Genomic DNA, 18,658 nt, shown 5'->3' with positions numbered 1-18,658 from the left:
TAAATATTTATATGGGTTTTTCTAGAATTTATACATCAAGACTCGAAACACTAGACGCTGTATTTTAAAGCTGCCAATTCAATAGACGATCCAAACACTATTATTTCAGTACAGAGAGGGTCATATTTCTTCTCAAACAATAAAGTTATTATCTAACCATTGATTCTTTTTAACGTCATAAATACTCCGATTTAATTTGAATATTAGTTTCTAAGTTGTATAACTAAATATTTTATAATACCGTTCTTCCACGTTGAAAATTGTTACTAAAACTCAGATTTTTTGTTGGATTTCTTGAATCTTGTTCATATACATTTCTATATTATGGATTATAATTTATACTTTTGCAGGAACGGATCTTTAAACATAAGAAATATATATATTTGTTTAACGTCAATTTTAAAACATCATTGCCTTATCCTCAAATAAAATACGCCAATAAATAAACACTTACAATAATGCATATAATTGAACGGCTTATTTACAAGCCGATAAGTATTTACAATTGATATATAAGAAAGGTATTTCTTCGGCAGTAAATATTTACTGGTGCAGATAAATAGATTAAATTATTTAAATGTTCACTGTTACTAAGCTGATCACTATATTGGTCCGATCTCAAATTAACATTGACATCTTTCTGCCTTGATCACAGATTTATACAGATTATAAATCGGCAAACATGACTTAAAGCTATTAATGTAAAAATATTTAGCTTGTTTAGCTATATTTTCTGTCTGTCTTTGTATTGATAAGGCTATTGATTTTGGCAAACACAATAAATTAACGAGCAGAAGCGATAGTGATGGTCGATGTTTTAATATCATGTCAGTCTCCGTCTTTGTGTTCCGAACACACAATCAACATCCAATTATAGCCAACGATTGCCTTCAACAACGCAGTCCATCCTTCCGATGTGTGACCGATAACGTTATTACAAAAATCATATATTCCATTTGGGTCGTTAAGGTGTAATGGGCGAAAAATACACATTAACAAAATACACATAATGATTTTCTGTTGGAAAAAATATACGTTGTTTACTTTAAAATATTTTTAATGCATAAAATGGGGGGTAACACTTTTTAAAGCTAATATTGTTTTAAAAACATTATATTTGTTAAATAAAGAATAGTTTAGTGCACATATGTGTATACAGAAAATTTTCATATGCAAAAATATAAGCATTAAAATTACTAACAAGTAAATTAATTGGGGAATCATATTACAGGTTCTTACTAATACAGGCTCGAGCAAGTTAAATTTCAAGTTTACTATTGACTAATGATCAGAAAAAGTAAAGAAGATCAATGGAAGGGTAATACCATACATTTTATTAGTAAAATCATACGATAACACTATACACCTGTTCAGATTATACTTATTGATAATGCAATATGAATGAAACAATCATAAGGCAACAATTAAAAATATAAAGATGTAAACAGTCTTTATCGCTACAGCACTATTAAATATTGTTCACACTTGCTTAAAAGCCATTTATTGGTCCAGTTGTTCTAGGTAGTGCAATTTTAATACTGGAAAATAGTTTTTTTATGTTCAAAGTCCGTAGAGTGTGTGTTACATTTATTGTCACAGAAACTAAACAATTATAAATTTGTTGATATTTTAGTGGGTTTTTAATTAATTGATAGTTTTCTGTCTATTAGTGATATTTTGGAAACAAAGAACGTTTGAAATGTGATATCCTTGTGTCAGACAACACCTCTCAGACAAGAAGCCTTTCATGTGGGAAACGTGTACACGTCTTACATGATATCATCAAACTTATATATTGTATGGTTCAAAAGTTACAGTATGGTTACATACATAAAGTAAACAGGAATATAAAAACAATTCATTTTAAAATCAGTTATCGTATTATTTACTTGGGGATGTTGTAATTATTGTAACTATTTTATAACTTTCTTCGTGTAAGTACTACTTTAAGCATTTAACACATCGAACTAGTTAAACATGCCATATAACTCTGATATCTTTTTTAAATTACTAAGCAGCGTTTTAATGTTACCATTGACTATTGGATACTATAGGTAATACTGAACTTAAATAATAATAAACAGCAGGGCTAATTTGTTCATTTTTATCCATTATTCCTTGCTCAATTACCAACACAGTGTAAATCTAAGTGTGAGAACCCTATCCCATTTAATTTTACTTCTAATTAGGAATCATAATCGACCAAAATACAAGTATTTAGTTTCACTGTGGGAGTTTATGTACCAAGGACATGTTCTAAGGTGAAGTGACCAAACTACTTCTTATGTTTTGAGGTTGTTGTAAATCATCATAATTGGAAATTGAATAATTAATAAAAACTATGTAAATTTGAAAATATTTGAAATTTTGCATTACGTGTACTCGGTTAGGTTTTTTCAATGGCTGTTAATAATCATAGATCATGTTTAAGTGCATAGCTTTAAATTTTGGTGTAATTGGAATCCATCTATTTACTGAGTAGGATTAGAATTTTTAAATTACATTTTACGACAGATGCTATAATAAATACTTTAAACATAGATATTTTATATAGAGTAGCATTTCAAAACAATAAAAAAATATATTGCAAGTACCAATATACAACCAATCTACAGGGGAACCTATATACCAACATAATCACATGCATGCATTAAAAAGTATTAAAACAGAGAGAAACGAATAAACAAAGCACAAAATATATAAGCCTACATTTAATGATAAACAAAATCGAACGTAAAACAATCCTGTCTCCGTTTAGGAGCTTATAAAGCTTGTTAATCTCATTATATTCTTCTAGTGTGCAAATATTTCAGGAGGGGCCGGGTACAAAATTGGTTCATTAGACTAACGGCAGGCTACGCTATTATCAGCATAGACCCGGTAGCTAAGGGGTGGGCGCAAGCGCGGCGGCGCGGCGCAGCTTGGGACCGGGCTCCCCGGCAGTGTCGAGGCGACGGGCGTCACGTCGGTGCGACGGGGCGGCGACAGATCGTACTGTTTACAAAGTGTGGCAATCGCTGTGGCCAGAAACTACCTGCAAATGTGATACTACGTCGTCTGCGATCATGTGAACGGTGGCAGTGAGTGGAGGGTGTCATGTCATGCTGTTGTTGTGTGATGTTGTTGACAAGGATGTAGGGATGGACCGGTAGTGAGATGTGGATGTGGACCATGGGGACCGGGGTCGCCGCGTCCAGGTGGAGGCTGGGGACACTGTTCGTCTGCTGGGGAGTGTTGGCAACACTGGCTGGAGCTGTCCACTCCGCTAGAGATGGTAACTATCACAACAGAACACTCTGTGGTCGTAACAATAGAAAATTTTGAGTTATTAAACAGTGCGAAACACAAATAGGCGAATATAGGCCCTGTAAAACAATAATTTGTGTATTAATATAAGGATAGAACAAAATAATACCTAGTGTGTCCGTCAATTTTACTTATACATTTTAAAATAATGAAACCCTTTAAGTAAAACAAAAGTAAGCAAGATATATTTGAAAAAATACCACACAATATATTTTATTTATGACTATTTCATCCTACTGAAAACAGAGACCAAACTAATTGATAAGGATTGCTATTTTACCATGCATTTGAAAAATATTAAATGAGTTTTAAGCTTGTCATGTACAGTAGTTACAAAAAAGTTGGGTATGATATCTTTATATTCAAGGGTATTGAGATTGGTCACAGTATAGAATGCTGACATTAATATATAACGTACATACCGTTGACTAGAGCATCAACACAGTCAACTTCAGTAGCTTAAGTCTTTCAATTAGCGCAATAATTATGTTTTTAATATAGCTAAAAAAGTGCAATGATGAAGGGAAGTTTTAAGGTTCTTTACGTATATTTTAACTGTCCAAAAAGAATGCAAAACAATACAATAACAACAATGGCTTGACTAGGCGTGGCCGTTTCACTGCGGTCGTATTGCCGTTGAACAAAACCATCTTGTTTTGCAGTATGTTTATCTAAATAACCGAATAACGATTGAATCATATCCATTACAACCTACAAACACAAGGCTACAACCCATTCAAACTCGTGTTATATTCAAAGAAGAGTGTAAGCGAATCAATGTTTATTTAGGTTGTGATACTGTCTTTAAAAATGCACAAACACGCAGGCCTAATCAATTTATCACTACCGGTATTTTTAAAAACAAATAGCTGAAGTTATTTAAAGAAAAATATGGTCGTATTAGCAATCCAGCTTTAAATAGCTATACACATGTGTGCTAATAGTTATAAAAAATTATATTAGCAACATTTATAATCACATTTATAATCACATTTTTTACAAATATTAACTCGCCGAATATCAATTATTGTGACAATATTAACGTAAGAAAGACTATGTGAAACGAATTGGACTGAGTATTGTACTCACTATGGTATCTTGGTTCGTATTAGCCTATCTATGGTTTACGTTCATGAATACCTATCTATGTGACATTTAGTCCAAATCCAAGAACCCCTTTTAAAATATAATTTAAAAGTGAACTTCAATCCTAAAGTAAAACAAAGTAATCAGTAATATGTTAAAACCAAGAAATACGATTCTTAAAAAGTCGACTTATTATGGTGTTTTAGATATTGCGCGTACTTCATCTACTAAGTTAGAGTAATAATATTTGTATTGTTTTGTTATTGAATACTCAATACCAGACTCCCTACATTCTATGACTGGTGTTACGTTATGCAGGTAAACGTGGTGTGACGTAATAACGTACTTTACCTACGCTATGGGATATGTCCGGTTGTGTAGACTATCGTTTTGATATTGTTTACTCACTACTCCACTCTCAACATTCAATGACGGGTGTTTAGTTATGTAGGTAAACGTGTAGTGACGTTGTAATGCACTTTCCCTACGCTATGTACTGCATCATGTTATTCACACTCTACTCTTGTTTATCTTTTGGAACTATTTACTCACTACCTTACTCACAGTTTGTATGACATGTTATTTACTGTAGGCAGGGGACGGGTGTTTAGCTAGGTAAACGTGCTATGTCATCGCAGTGTACTGTATTGTATTTACGCAATGTGCTATATCCTCCTGTACATACTCTACTACTCTTGTTTGTTGATAGTTTTGTAATTGTTTACTCACCACCCCACTCAAAGTTTGTATGACATGCTATTTACTGTAGGCAGGGGACGGGTGTTTAGCTAGGTAAGCGTGCTATGTCATCGCAGTGTACTGTACTGTATCTACGCTATGTGCTATATCCTCCTGTACATACACATAACTGCGATACACATCTACTACTCTTGTTTGTTGATCGTGTTGTAATTGTTTACTCACCACCCCACTCTCAGGTTGTATGACATGTTATTTACTGTAGGGAGGGGACGGGTGTTTAGCTATGCAGGTAAGCGTGCTATGTCATCGCAGTGTACTGTACTGTATCTACGCTATGTGCTATATCCTCCTGTACATACTCTACTACTCTTGTTTGTTGATCGTGTTGTAATTGTTTACTCACCACCTCACTCTCTGCTTGTATGACATGTTATTTACTGTAGGGAGGGGACATGTGTTTAGCTAGGTAAACGTGCTATGTCATCGCAGTGTACTGTATTGTATTTACGCTATGTGCTATATCCTCCTGTATATACTCTACTACTCTTGTTTATCTTTTGGAACCATTTACTCACCACCTCACTCTCAGCTTGTATGACATGTTATTTACTGTAGGGAGAGGACGGGTGTTTAGCTAGGTAAGCGTGCTATGTCATCGCAGTGTACTCTACTGTATTTACGCTATGTACTATATCCTCCTTGACATACTCTACTACTATTGTTTGTGGATCGTTTTGTAATTGTTTACTCACCACCTCACTCAAAGTTTGTATGACATGTTATTTACTGTAGGGAGAGGACGGGTGTTTAGCTAGGTAAGCGTGCTATGTCATCGCAGTGTACTGTACTGTATCTACGCTATGTGCTATATCCTCCTTGACATACTCTACTACTATTGTTTGTGGATCGTTTTGTAATTGTTTACTCACCACCCCACTCAAAGTTTGTATGACATGTTATTTACTGTAGGGAGAGGACGGGTGTTTAGCTAGGTAAGCGTGCTATGTCATCGCAGTGTACTGTACTGTATCTACGCTATGTGCTATATCCTCCTGTACATACACATAACTGCGATACACATCTACTACTCTTGTTTGTTGATCGTGTTGTAATTGTTTACTCACCACCTCACTCTCAGGTTGTATGACATGTTATTTACTGTAGGGAGGGGACGGGTGTTTAGCTATGCAGGTAAGCGTGCTATGTCATCGCAGTGTACTGTACTGTATCTACGCTATGTGCTATATCCTCCTGTACATACTCTACTACTCTTGTTTGTTGATCGTGTTGTAATTGTTTACTCACCACCTCACTCTCAGGTTGTATGACATGTTATTTACTGTAGGGAGGGGACGGGTGTTTAGCTATGCAGGTAAGCGTGCTATGTCATCGCAGTGTACTGTACTGTATCTACGCTATGTGCTATATCCTCCTGTACATACTATACTACTCTTGTTTGTTGATCGTGTTGTAATTGTTTACTCACCACCTCACTCTCAGGTTGTATGACATGTTATTTACTGTAGGGAGGGGACGGGTGTTTAGCTATGCAGGTAAGCGTGCTATGTCATCGCAGTGTACTGTACTGTATCTACGCTATGTGCTATATCCTCCTGTACATACTATACTACTCTTGTTTGTTGATCGTGTTGTAATTGTTTACTCACCACCTCACTCTCAGGTTGTATGACATGTTATTTACTGTAGGGAGGGGACGGGTGTTTAGCTATGCAGGTAAGCGTGCTATGTCATCGCAGTGTACTGTACTGTATCTACGCTATGTGCTATATCCTCCTGTACATACTATACTACTCTTGTTTGTTGATCGTGTTGTAATTGTTTACTCACCACCTCACTCTCAGGTTGTATGACATGTTATTTACTGTAGGAGGGAACGGGTGTTTAGCTAAGTAAGCGTGCTATGTCATTGCAGTGTACTGTACTGTATCTACGCTATGTGCTATATCCTCCTGTACATACTCTACTACTCTCATTTGTTGATCGTGTTGTAATTGTTTACTCACCACCCCACTCCCAGGTTGTATGACATGTTATTTACTGTAGGAGGGAACGGGTGTTTAGCTAAGTAAGCGTGCTATGTCATTGCAGTGTACTGTACTGTATTTACACTATGTGTTATATCTTCCTTTACATACTCTACTACTCTTGTTTGTTGATCGTGTTGTAATTGTTTACTCACCACCCCACTCCCAGGTTGTATGACATGTTATTTACTGTAGGGAGGGGACGGGTGTTTAGCTAGGTAAGCCTGCTATGTCATTGCAGTGTACTGTATTGTATTTACACTATGTGCTATATCCTCCTGTACATACTCTACTACTCTTGTTGTTGATCGTGTTGTAATTGTTTATTTACCACCCCACTCCCAGGTTGTATGACATGTTATTTACTGTAGGGAGGGGACGGGTGTTTAGCTAGGTAAGCCTGCTATGTCATCGCAGTGTACTGTACTGTATTTACGCAATGTGCTATATCCTCCTGTACATACTCTACTACTGTTGTTGTTGATCGTTCTGTAATTGTTTACTCACCACCCCACTCTCAGCTTGTATGACATGTTATTTACTGTAGGAGGGGACAGGTATTTAGCTAGGTAAGCGTGCTATGTCATCGCAGTGTACTGTACTGTATTTACGCTATGTTCTATATCCTCCTGTACATACTCTACTACTCTTGTTGTTGATCGTGTTGTAATTGTTTACTCACCACTCCACTCTCACCTTGTATGACATGCTATTTACTGTAGGGAGGGGACGGGTGTTTAGCTATGCAGGTAAGCGTGCTGTGTGTCGTCGCAATCAAGTGAGATGAGGTCCGTGATTAAAATGTTTGTGCTGACCCAGTCCACTCCACTCCATTCTGCCCGCGTTGGAACATGTTATCACACACTAATTAAACCACACCTCACTTTTAATCTCGATTAAAAACTGTTGCTTTTCACTTGGTGGTGATCTTTTTTTCACGCTCCGACCTTTTTTGGTGCATTCATCCTTTTCTTTACTGGTTGTATTTTACCCGACAATACTATATGCGTAACGATATTTCACATTCCATGTTCTGCATGAACGGGAAACATACTTCTTCTGTAAACACTACGCATACGCGCTTTTTATGTAAATCCCAGAGTTCAAAACGTGTTAAGTATCGTTAATCACTCGTTTGTCATCAAGCTGTTACTAAACCTATGTATAACATCTTCATTATCCAATCACATGTGTCGGATCAGTAATATCTAATGAGCAATTAACACTGTCTAAACCCATTACTCGGACCTTGATCACATTGATCCTTTGTAATGATGATATTTGGCTTAGATAAGAACACATTTTAGGTTAATGAACTGCTTAAAATGTTTTTTTCTTATTAATCTTTGTTATTGAATTTCTATATACACTACGGTAATTTTTTTTAAACGTGTGTATTAACACTTTCACAACATGGTACCATTTCAGAATAATTATTCGTGTGATTGTAGAACATTTGCGGAAATAAAACTATTAGTTGAGGGCATGAAACATATTATCTATAACTATCCGGCCTTACAGCTCTCCAGAACTGTAAAATATTTGAGAAGTCTGTAACCAGTTAAAATATCGACAATACAAGTTTTAAAGCCTCTATATCACTAGATGGCTGAGTAGTTAAAGTGCTCAGACCACAATATTAAAGTCACCGGTTCTATGGATCTAAATTGGAATAAATTTAAGGATCAGACTCTCCGATAGTACCACACTATCTATTTAGTTGTTATGTAGAAATAACAGCAATTATACCGTTGCCAACCCCTGATGAAAAGGTAATAATTGTTATTATACGGTGTTTCACGTTGCAACACAATAGGTCTAAGCCAAATATTTATATTTTTGTAAATAACCTATAATTGCTTAAATGCAATAAATTGTTGTATTGCTATTAGTATTTATTGAAATTACATGGAACTTCACTAATTGTAGCTTAAGCATTATAATAACATAAAATAAAACCTAGTTATAATATCTCTAACAAAAATAAACTCTTAGTAAAACAAAAAATTCTAATTCTTTAAAACTGCAAGGATATGTGCCAGATCGTAAGAGCTTAATGGCCTGCGAAACGACAGAGGGCTAGGATAAAAAGCCGCATTTACGTCTAGCCTTTTATTTTAATATTCTTATTATTATACTCAAACAAAAATTATCATTGTAGAATTACAAAAGGCCTGATATTCATAATCGTAGCTGCAATTACATTTACAAACATTTGCTTGGATGTCTAAATTTATGTAGCCAACCTAAAATGTTATTTTTAGGAAATTTTTCAATTTGACTCTTGTACAAGGTATAATATTTTTAAAGGTTACCTGCATAGAATGTTGTGCTGCCAAACCTACTAGTGGCCATACACATACTGATTTTTACATTAACTGATCTACTTTAACTTGTAGGTCTACTATTAACAACAGTTATTATAGTCAAATAAATAAATAGTAAAGTCTTACCTTTGCAATCCTTGTTGCTAAGGTAAGAACAAACAAACAAGGATTGCTAAGGTAAGACTTTACTATTTATTTATTTGATTATATAAGCAATCCAGAGGCTGAAATGATAGAGTTATTATAGAAACATAACTTTGTATCTGATGAACGCTAGCTAATAAAGACGTTGTTTATTTATTTCACTACCATAATGATGACCATGATCCATCAAGGAGTGTGTTTTCCATTCGGTAATGAGACATGGTTGACATGAGTACAGAGTAGTGTAGGTAGTGTATTAGTGTGACGCGTGTGATGTAGGGTAGACAGCGGTCAGCGGCACATGTATGCTTTTATTACGCTCATGTTCGACAAGGCCGGCCTGATGGAACACTGAGGGATATTGTTGTATGCTCCCGCGGGAATTGTTAGTTTAACCCACCTCCGTTACATCATCCGCTTACTCGACATTACATTGGTTCACAGTTTTGTCAATTGTTTTTTACATCCTGTGTGTACTGCCATTAGGTAGTTTCATGTTTAATTTAGTTTGTTTACTGGGAATGTTACGTTTACGGTTGTTAAACACTTTTATTATGTGTAATAAAATGTTATGTAGCTTTAGATAGTCATTAAAAGAATAAGACTGTTCAAAAGCCTTGATTGTATGAAAAAAACTACAACGGGAAGATGTACGATTAATACCGCCTAATCCGAACTCTTGTTAAATAGTTCTAATAAAAAAATATAAAAAAACTAAATTTATACAAAAAAGTATAGCCTACATTGTAATTGTCCTACTGTTTACATGAACATATACACATAACATTTTTTTATAGCTTAGGACACTTAAATAAATCGAAAGCGCCTGGGTTGATACAGCAACGGTCATCGATTTGTTTCTATTTCCATAATCAATGATATGTTTTAGAATAAATAATTCATTACAAATCTGTATAATAGTCCTAAATAAACCTACCACATAGTTATGTCAAATATTATATTTAACTTGTTTGGATTAACTAGCTGAAATAGTGAATTAGACAGTTCTGATGTTAACATTAAAATATCAACGCAAAGGAAAAACATTGTGAATTTTATCGTGCTTCAATGGAGCGAGACCAATCAATACTTAATTTTTAAAACCTCTCTGGACATCCAAGGGGCGTAGCCCAAGAGGAACTCAGGGAAGTGAATAATACCATGACATCCCTATATATGTGGACCATCCTTGTGCCTAATTTTTGCTGTATCGGTTTAGTATTTTATTTTTGACAGCTGTCCAGACGTACAGACTGACAAGCACTACCGCAATTTTATAATAGTATGGATATGTATTAATGAGTTCAAATTATTCTGTTTAAATACAACCATATATTTAGCATATTCAATTTAAAAATCATACAATATAACTATAACCAAATACAATTGGTCATATCAAACAGAAAGCTGTCAGATTAATCGTTAACTATTTCAAACCATTCCTGCAAAACTATGATCTCAAACTAATGCAGGAAAGGTATTGTAATCAATTATGCTGTTTTATTCGTCTTAGTTAACGAAACAAACTGAGCTTAACTCTTGGTTTAAATACATAGAGGACATGTTTGCTAACGCGCACGTTGTAATGCGGTAAGCGAAGTTTGAAAGTAAGATGTTTCTGCGATGGCCTCCAGAGACCTATTTCACAATTACCAATCCCGTGTTCCTCGTCCCTACAACTGTTGGGAACAGTTTAGGACAAACTCCAGGACTGAATAAACTCGAACGGTAGTCAAAGTACGTACCTACGCAGTTTACTGTTAACTTCCATGTCTCACTACAGTATCCATAATTATTATATTTGAATCCAACGTTGTTAAGCACAACAATTTTATTTATTTGTTACATAATTATATTACAATAATATATACTTTCAATATTTAAAAAAGGTGTATTGGATGAATAAATTATTTTCATCCTGAGTAATTATACGTTTCATATATTATTAATTATTGTCACAAAAGCAAAGTGCATTGATATACATATAAATGCGTTTTAGTATATGGGTAGAAAATAATTTTACTTATTTTAAATTATTCCTACAAATAATAAATATTCACTCATCCTATTATGAAACTACAGACTTTACAAAGGTTACAAACAACATATTTGTTCTAGGAATGTAGTTTTAGTACAGCAGGAAGCAAGGAGTATGTAGAGCAACATACTTAAGCTGAGCTTTACTTTAGAATGTCTTGATCGTGGAATCCATATACTGTGTTAAAACGATTCTATTACTATCGATACCCACAAATAATGACAAAGCTACATGTTTATAGCTGATAAAAATCTGATGAGTTAAACCTCTGAACTTAAACAACTCATGAGTATTTTAACTAATCATTTGAAAAAAATCATTTGAAAAAATCTACACTGGCTTGCAGAATATCCTTAATTAGTCAATTGTTAATAGGTTCAAACTGAACCTGGATAAAAGCTACAACATCAACATCATCAACAGCTTCATACAGGATTAACGGACCAAGTGCAGACCTCAAAAGATGCTAAGTGTCTTACTCTCTTGATAGCTGATATATGGTATTATGTGGAACGATAAAATACTCTTGGCGTCATATCTTACAGCCTACAGAATCTTTCAGATCAATTAGCTCTAGGGAGAGAAATGGGTCCGTGGTAAAGGTTTATAAAGGCTTGTTGCGTAAAGGTTAAAAAACTTTAGCTTGTGCAGTCACACAAAACTCGACTATCCGTTTAATTTTGTGATTGAAAAGATTTTATCATGTGAAGTACCCTTCATACTCGTCTGTTTTCTGTGGAAATTATGAGTGGGTTATAGACGTGCTGTATGATCCATTAAGCACCTCTTTGTGAGTCCGAATATTTACTGAATAAAGGTAAAAAGGTGAAATCGTGAAATATGAGTGATTTCAAAAATCTTAGCAGACGTAATTTTTATTTCTAGTAAAGCCAAGTGATACCAACAAGGGGGAAGTAAACTTTTATTTTGTATAAAGTGTAATGTCATAATTCCAACTGCTAATCAAGTTTTTCTGTAATAGCCATTCTTTACGTGGGCTAGTGTGGCAAATCGACAAAAGTGTTCGATCTCTGAAACGCATACAATAAATGATTTTAAAAGTACAAAAACTTTGTTTAATACATGCTCTGATAGAAAGTAGAATTCAATGTTGTCAGGCTGGTTACAAAAATTAAAGCTTTGGATTTTTCAAAGCTGAAGGAGCAGAACACTTGCTATCGTCTAACCTAAAATGGCGGTGTCACCGTGAGTTTTTGTCCGATAACAAGACGAAGTGTGAGTTTAATACGCAATTTTACAGTGTAATGTGCGTTTTAGTTTAGTGTTTTACATTAGGTATAATATTTATGCATAATTTCGCATAAAAATTTACAAATCTGTGATTCTGTGAAATTTTGTGGCTTACAACAGCTGATCAGTCGTTATGTTTAAATTTTAGTTATTGTGAAAACAAACTATTCTCTTACTTATCTAATTTAGTTATTCTTATTTAGAATCATATTATTGGTTAAAAAATGTATGGTTTTATTATATTGATTTATTATTAGGGGGATTGTTTTTATATATCAAAGTGTAGTTGGAGAAATTGACGTTTTCAATTATTTTCGTATTATTGCTGGTAAATCTAGAAACATAATCCTTTTTTGTAAATAATGATATATCTAATTAATTTTCATTACGCTTCACGTTTATTACATTTTTATTTTTGAATTCTACTACGAATCCCTTACGAACAAAATGAATATACGAAATCAGTAGTTGATCTCTACTTACTAATTTTATACAGATTTTTGAATAACCCCCTTACAAATTCAATAAAATACTGTAAGCATGTCACTCCACAAAGCTCATACTGAAAATTGGTCTCGCCACTTCTAGGGAAACTATTGTTGCAGTTATCGTAAAATGTAGATTATTAATAAACAATATGAAATACGATACAGTTGATCACATTCCACGTATGGTGATGGGTTCTCAGCATGTGATTTGTTTGTTCCAATAATCTCTTTGATCAAAGATAAGTACTAAACAAACTATTATTTCGTTAATGATATTTACGCTAAATATCAATGAAATGTATGAAAACTGAATTTATTTCCTGAGTACTTCATTTTGAGTGGGCTTCAGAGTAGTGCGCTCTTAAAGCAGAATAGATTAGTAATTGTTTTCATAGCTAAAACACTAAATTACACAATATATATTTTTTAAGTAAAGTAAGTGTGTTACGTGTGTTAATATAACTGTTGTTTACAACGTTAATGGCCAGCCAAATACCAAAGGCAGATAATTAATTGAAAATTGGCTAACTGTAAGTATCAAATTGCAGTATTATACTTCAATCCATGGTCTAATATTGTTCTCCAAAATATGAATACAGTTCAATAATTATTTATTGTGTATAGAATATACCTATAGAGCTTTCATTGTGGTAACTCATACTATGACACTCACTTGTATAGCCACTCCGGCCCCACCAACAAAGCCCCAAAGCCAACAATTGCCAATGCGAGTATGACATCAATTGACTTCACCTGATGCGCAATGTCACATAACAATGAAGTGGTTGAAATCCCAAGGGATGCCATTCGAATTTGTGTTGGAACCCTATGACTGATTAGTCGGTTATCGTGTTAGTGACTTAAAGGGGTAGGTTCCATTTGGTTTAGTTGGAATTCTAAATATGTATATGTAGAAACTCAATGTTTACTCAATGTTTTTTTTTTGTTTTCACCACAATGAACTTCCTAAATAATCATTTTCTATCAAAGTGACTGGTGATAATTTTCAACCAGCTGTAAACAATACTGCAGATAAAGTTTTAATTAACAAGTGTATTACTTCAGCAAAATTTATATCTGGAAAAACATATAACGCTCAATGATCATGTAGCGTACGTAAATAAACTAATATGAATAAAGATAAAAAAACATTTTTAAAACAGCAAAAAACACTATCTTGAAAAAAACTCTACTACAAAATGGTCAAAACAAATGCATTGCAAATGAACACCTGTATAAAAACACTATTTGTTTTGTAAAGCGATACAGATTGATAATTTAAAATACTACATGTAATCCCTAAATGTATTTTGCTCACAGACGAAATCAATATGGATTTTCTTTATACGTTCAATTTCAAATCGTCTATTATACCCAGACGTAATTGAGCTAGGAGCTTAAAACGAAGGGTTAGATTGGAAAGCGTCTACTTAAACACAAGACCTCTCACCGGGGATAGCGTCTAAAACTGCTGGATAACTAAAACTGGGAATTAAATCCTAACCGAAGGAAGATTAGAGCATTGGCTTTCCACCTTTTTAGGAGAGAGATGTATGTAAATTCAATGATTTGCGTAACTTTTATTCATTTATTTATTAGGTTAGACGATAGATAGAGGCCTTAAGTCAAAAAACTGAATGATAATTTTAGAGGCATTCGATTTATTCAAAACTAACACCCTCAGAATCTAAAAAATTTCCTGTCGGATGGCAAGAGGGAGTTTTGAGTAAACCTAGAAAAAACTAAAAAAAAATACAATATTATGGCCCACAAGGTTGCCCTAAAATCGAATGCATCAGTTACCATCTATTGAATGGAAAAGGGAGTATTGTATTCTGTACCTGTAAAACGTTTTCTGATATAAATGAATTTGTAATATGGAATAACTCTCTTATCATAAAGCAACAACTTTTCAATTAACTAAAAAGCTGGGTTTTCCTAGGCGCGGAATCGGCGAGCGGAGAGAGGAACACGGAGAGCGGAATTGAAATTAAAATGGCATTCCGCTCCGCTTCTAGGAAAACAGTAACATTAAATTGCCTAAGACAAGTGGAGTCCGCTCTCCGCGTTCCTCTCTCCGCTCGCCGATTCCGCGCCTAAAGCCGGGTTTTCCTAGGCGCCAACCTAAAATGTTATTTTTAAGAAATTTTGCAATTTGACTCTTATACAAGGTAAAATATTTTTTAAGGTTACCTGCATAGAATAATGTGCTGCCAAACCTACTAGTGGCCATACATATACAGATTTTTACATTAACTGATCTACTTTAACTTGTAGGTCTACTATTTAACAACCGTTTTTATAGAAACATAACTTTGTATCTGATGAACGCTAGCTAAGACGTTGTTTGTTTATTTATTTCACTACCATAATAATGACCATGATCCATCAAGGAGTGTGTTTTCCATTCGGTAATGAGACATGGTTGACATGAGTACCGAGTAGTGTAGGTAGTGTATTAGTGTGACGCGTGTGATGTAGGGTAGACAGTGGTCAGCGGCGCATGTATGCTTTTATTACGCTCATGTTCGACAAGGCCGGCCTGATGGAACACTGAGGGGTATTGTTGTATGCTCCCGCGAGAATTGTTAGTTTAACCCACCTCCGTTACATCATCCGCTTACTCGACATTACATTGGTTCACAGTTTTGTCAATTGTTTTTTACATCCTGTGTGTACTGCCATTAAGTGGTTTCACGATTAATTTAGTTTGTTTACTGGGAATGTTACGTTTACTGTTGTTAAACACTTTTATTATGTGTAATAAAATGTTATGTAGCTTTAGATAGTCATTAAAAGACTAAGAATTTTCAAAAGCCTTGATTGTATGAAAAAAACTACAACGGGAAGATGTACTATTAATACCGCCTAATCCGAACTCTTGTTAAATAGTTCTAATAAAAAAATATAAAAAAACGAAATTTATACAAAAAAGTATAGCCTACATTGTAATTGTCCTACTGTTTACATGAACATATACCCATAACATTTTTTTATAGCTTTGGACACTTAAATAAATCACAAGCGCCTGGGTTGATACACTAACAATCATAGATTTTTTTTATTTCCATAATCAATTACATGTTTTACAGTAAATAAATTATTACAAATCTGTATAATAGTCCTAAATAAACCTACCATATAGTTGTGTAAAATATATTTAATTAGTTTGGATTAGCTGGCTGAAATTGTGAATGGAGCATTTGGCACTTCTGATGTTAACATTAAAATATCAACGCAAAGGAAAAACATTTGGAATTTTATCGTGCTTCTCTGGAGGGAGACCAATTAATATTTAATTTTGAAAACCTCTCCTCGAAACTTTGGACATCCAAGGGGCGTAGCCCGAGAGGAACTCAGGGAAGTGAATAATACCATGACATTCCTAGATATGTGGACCATACTTGTGCTTTATTTTGGCTGTATCGGTTTAGTATTTTATTTGTGACAGCTGTCCAGACGTACAGACAGACAAGCAATACCGCAATTTTATAACAGTATAGATATGTATTAATGCATTCAAATTATTCTGTTTAAATATAACCATATATTTAGCATATTCAATTTAAAAATCATACAATATAACTATAACCAAATACAATTGGTCATATCAGACAGAAAGCTGTCAGATTAATCGTTAACTATTTCAAACCATTCCTGCAAAACTATGATCTCAAACTAATGCAGGAAAGGTATTGTAATCAATTATGCTGTTTTATTCGTCTTAGTTAACGAAACAAACTGAGCTTAACTGTTGGTTTAAATACATAGAGGACATGTTTGCTAACGCGCACGTTGTAATGCGGTAAGCGAAGTTTGAAAGTAAGATGTTTCTGCGATGGCCTCCAGAGACCTGTTTCACAATTACCAATCCCGTGTTCCTCGTCCCTACAACTGTTGGGAACAGTTTAGGACAAACTCCAGGACTGAATAAACTCGAACGGTAGTCAAAGTACGTACCTACGCAGTTAACTGTTAACTTCCATGTCTAACTACAATATTTATCATTATTATATTTGAATCCAACGTTGTTAATTACCACAATTTTATTTACCATTATTTGTTTTGGGATTCTTAATTATATTACAATAATATCTATTGTCTATCAATATTTAAAAATTGCATTGGTTGATTAAATAATTTTTATCCTGAGTTATAATACGTTTCATGTCTTGTTAATTCTCACAAAAGTATAGTGCACTGAAATATACGTTTCGGTATATGGGTAGACAAGTCGTACTTAATTTAACTTATTCCTGCAAATAATCAATATATATTCATCCTATTAGGAAACTACAGACTTAAGATAGGTCACAAAAACATATTTGTTTTTGGAATGTAGTTGTAATAGAGCAGGAAGCAAGGTGTATGTTTACTTCTGAATGTATTGATCGTGGGAATCCATCTACTGTGTTAAAACTGTTCTATTACTATCGATACCCACCAATAATGACAAAGCTAACCGTTTATAGCTGGTGAAAAAAACCTGATGTGGTACAAAAATTTTTTAATAGCCATTTTTACGTGGGCTAGTGTGGCAAATCGACAAAAGTGTTCGATCTCTGAAACGCATACAATAAATAATTTGAAAAGTACCAAAACTTTGTTTAATATATGCTCTTATAGAAAGTAGAATTCAATGTTGTCAGGCTGGTTACAAATATTAATGCTTTGGATTTTTCAAAGCTGAAGGAGCAGAACACTTGCTATCGTCTAACCTAAAATGGCGGCGTCGTCGTGGGTTTTTGTCCTATAACAAGACAAAGTGTGAGTTTAATACGTAATTTTACAGAGTTATGCGCGTTTTAGTTTTTGTTTTACATTAGGTATAATATTTATGCATAATTTCACATAAAAAATACAAATGTGTGATTCTGTGAAAATTGGTCTCGCCACTCCAGGGAAACTTTTGTTATAGCTAGTTATCGTAAAATTTTAAATGATTAATAAACAATATGAAATACGATACAGTTGATCACATTCCACGTATGGTGATGGGTTCTCAGCAATGTTATTTGCTTGTTTCAATAATCTCTTTGATTAGAGATAAGTACTTAACAAACTATTATATTTCGATAATGATATTTACGCTAAATATCAATGTGATGTATAAAATCTGACTTTATTTCCTGAGTACTTAATTTTGAGTGGGCTTCAGAGCAGTACGCTCTGAAACAGAGTAGATTAGTAATTGTTTTCATAGCTAAAACACTTAATTACACGATTTTTTTTTTTTTATAAAATGAGTGTGTTACGTGCGTTAACTGCGAT

General features: G+C 34.0%; 1 protein-coding gene across 1 annotated transcript in view; it reads left to right on the top strand.

Moving 5' to 3' along the window:
- Positions 1 to 2,956: 2,956 nt before the first annotated feature.
- Positions 2,957 to 18,658, top strand: part of LOC128988386 (hemicentin-2-like) — a 232,563-nt gene continuing 216,861 nt past the window's right edge. The window contains exon 1 of the mRNA XM_054409636.1: positions 2,957 to 3,274. Within this exon, the coding sequence (XP_054265611.1) occupies positions 3,157 to 3,274 (118 nt within the window). The 5' untranslated portion in view covers positions 2,957 to 3,156. The remainder of the gene's footprint in view (positions 3,275 to 18,658) is intronic.

The sequence above is a fragment of the Macrosteles quadrilineatus genome, unplaced genomic scaffold, assembly GCF_028750875.1.
Source record: "Macrosteles quadrilineatus isolate MER2022 unplaced genomic scaffold, UCM_ALF_1.0 Scaffold_1__1_contigs__length_201487025, whole genome shotgun sequence".
In the NCBI taxonomy this organism is placed as follows: domain Eukaryota; kingdom Metazoa; phylum Arthropoda; class Insecta; order Hemiptera; family Cicadellidae; genus Macrosteles; species Macrosteles quadrilineatus.
The sequence above is the reverse complement of the archived record's forward strand: the minus strand, read 5'-3'. Positions and strand labels throughout refer to the sequence as shown.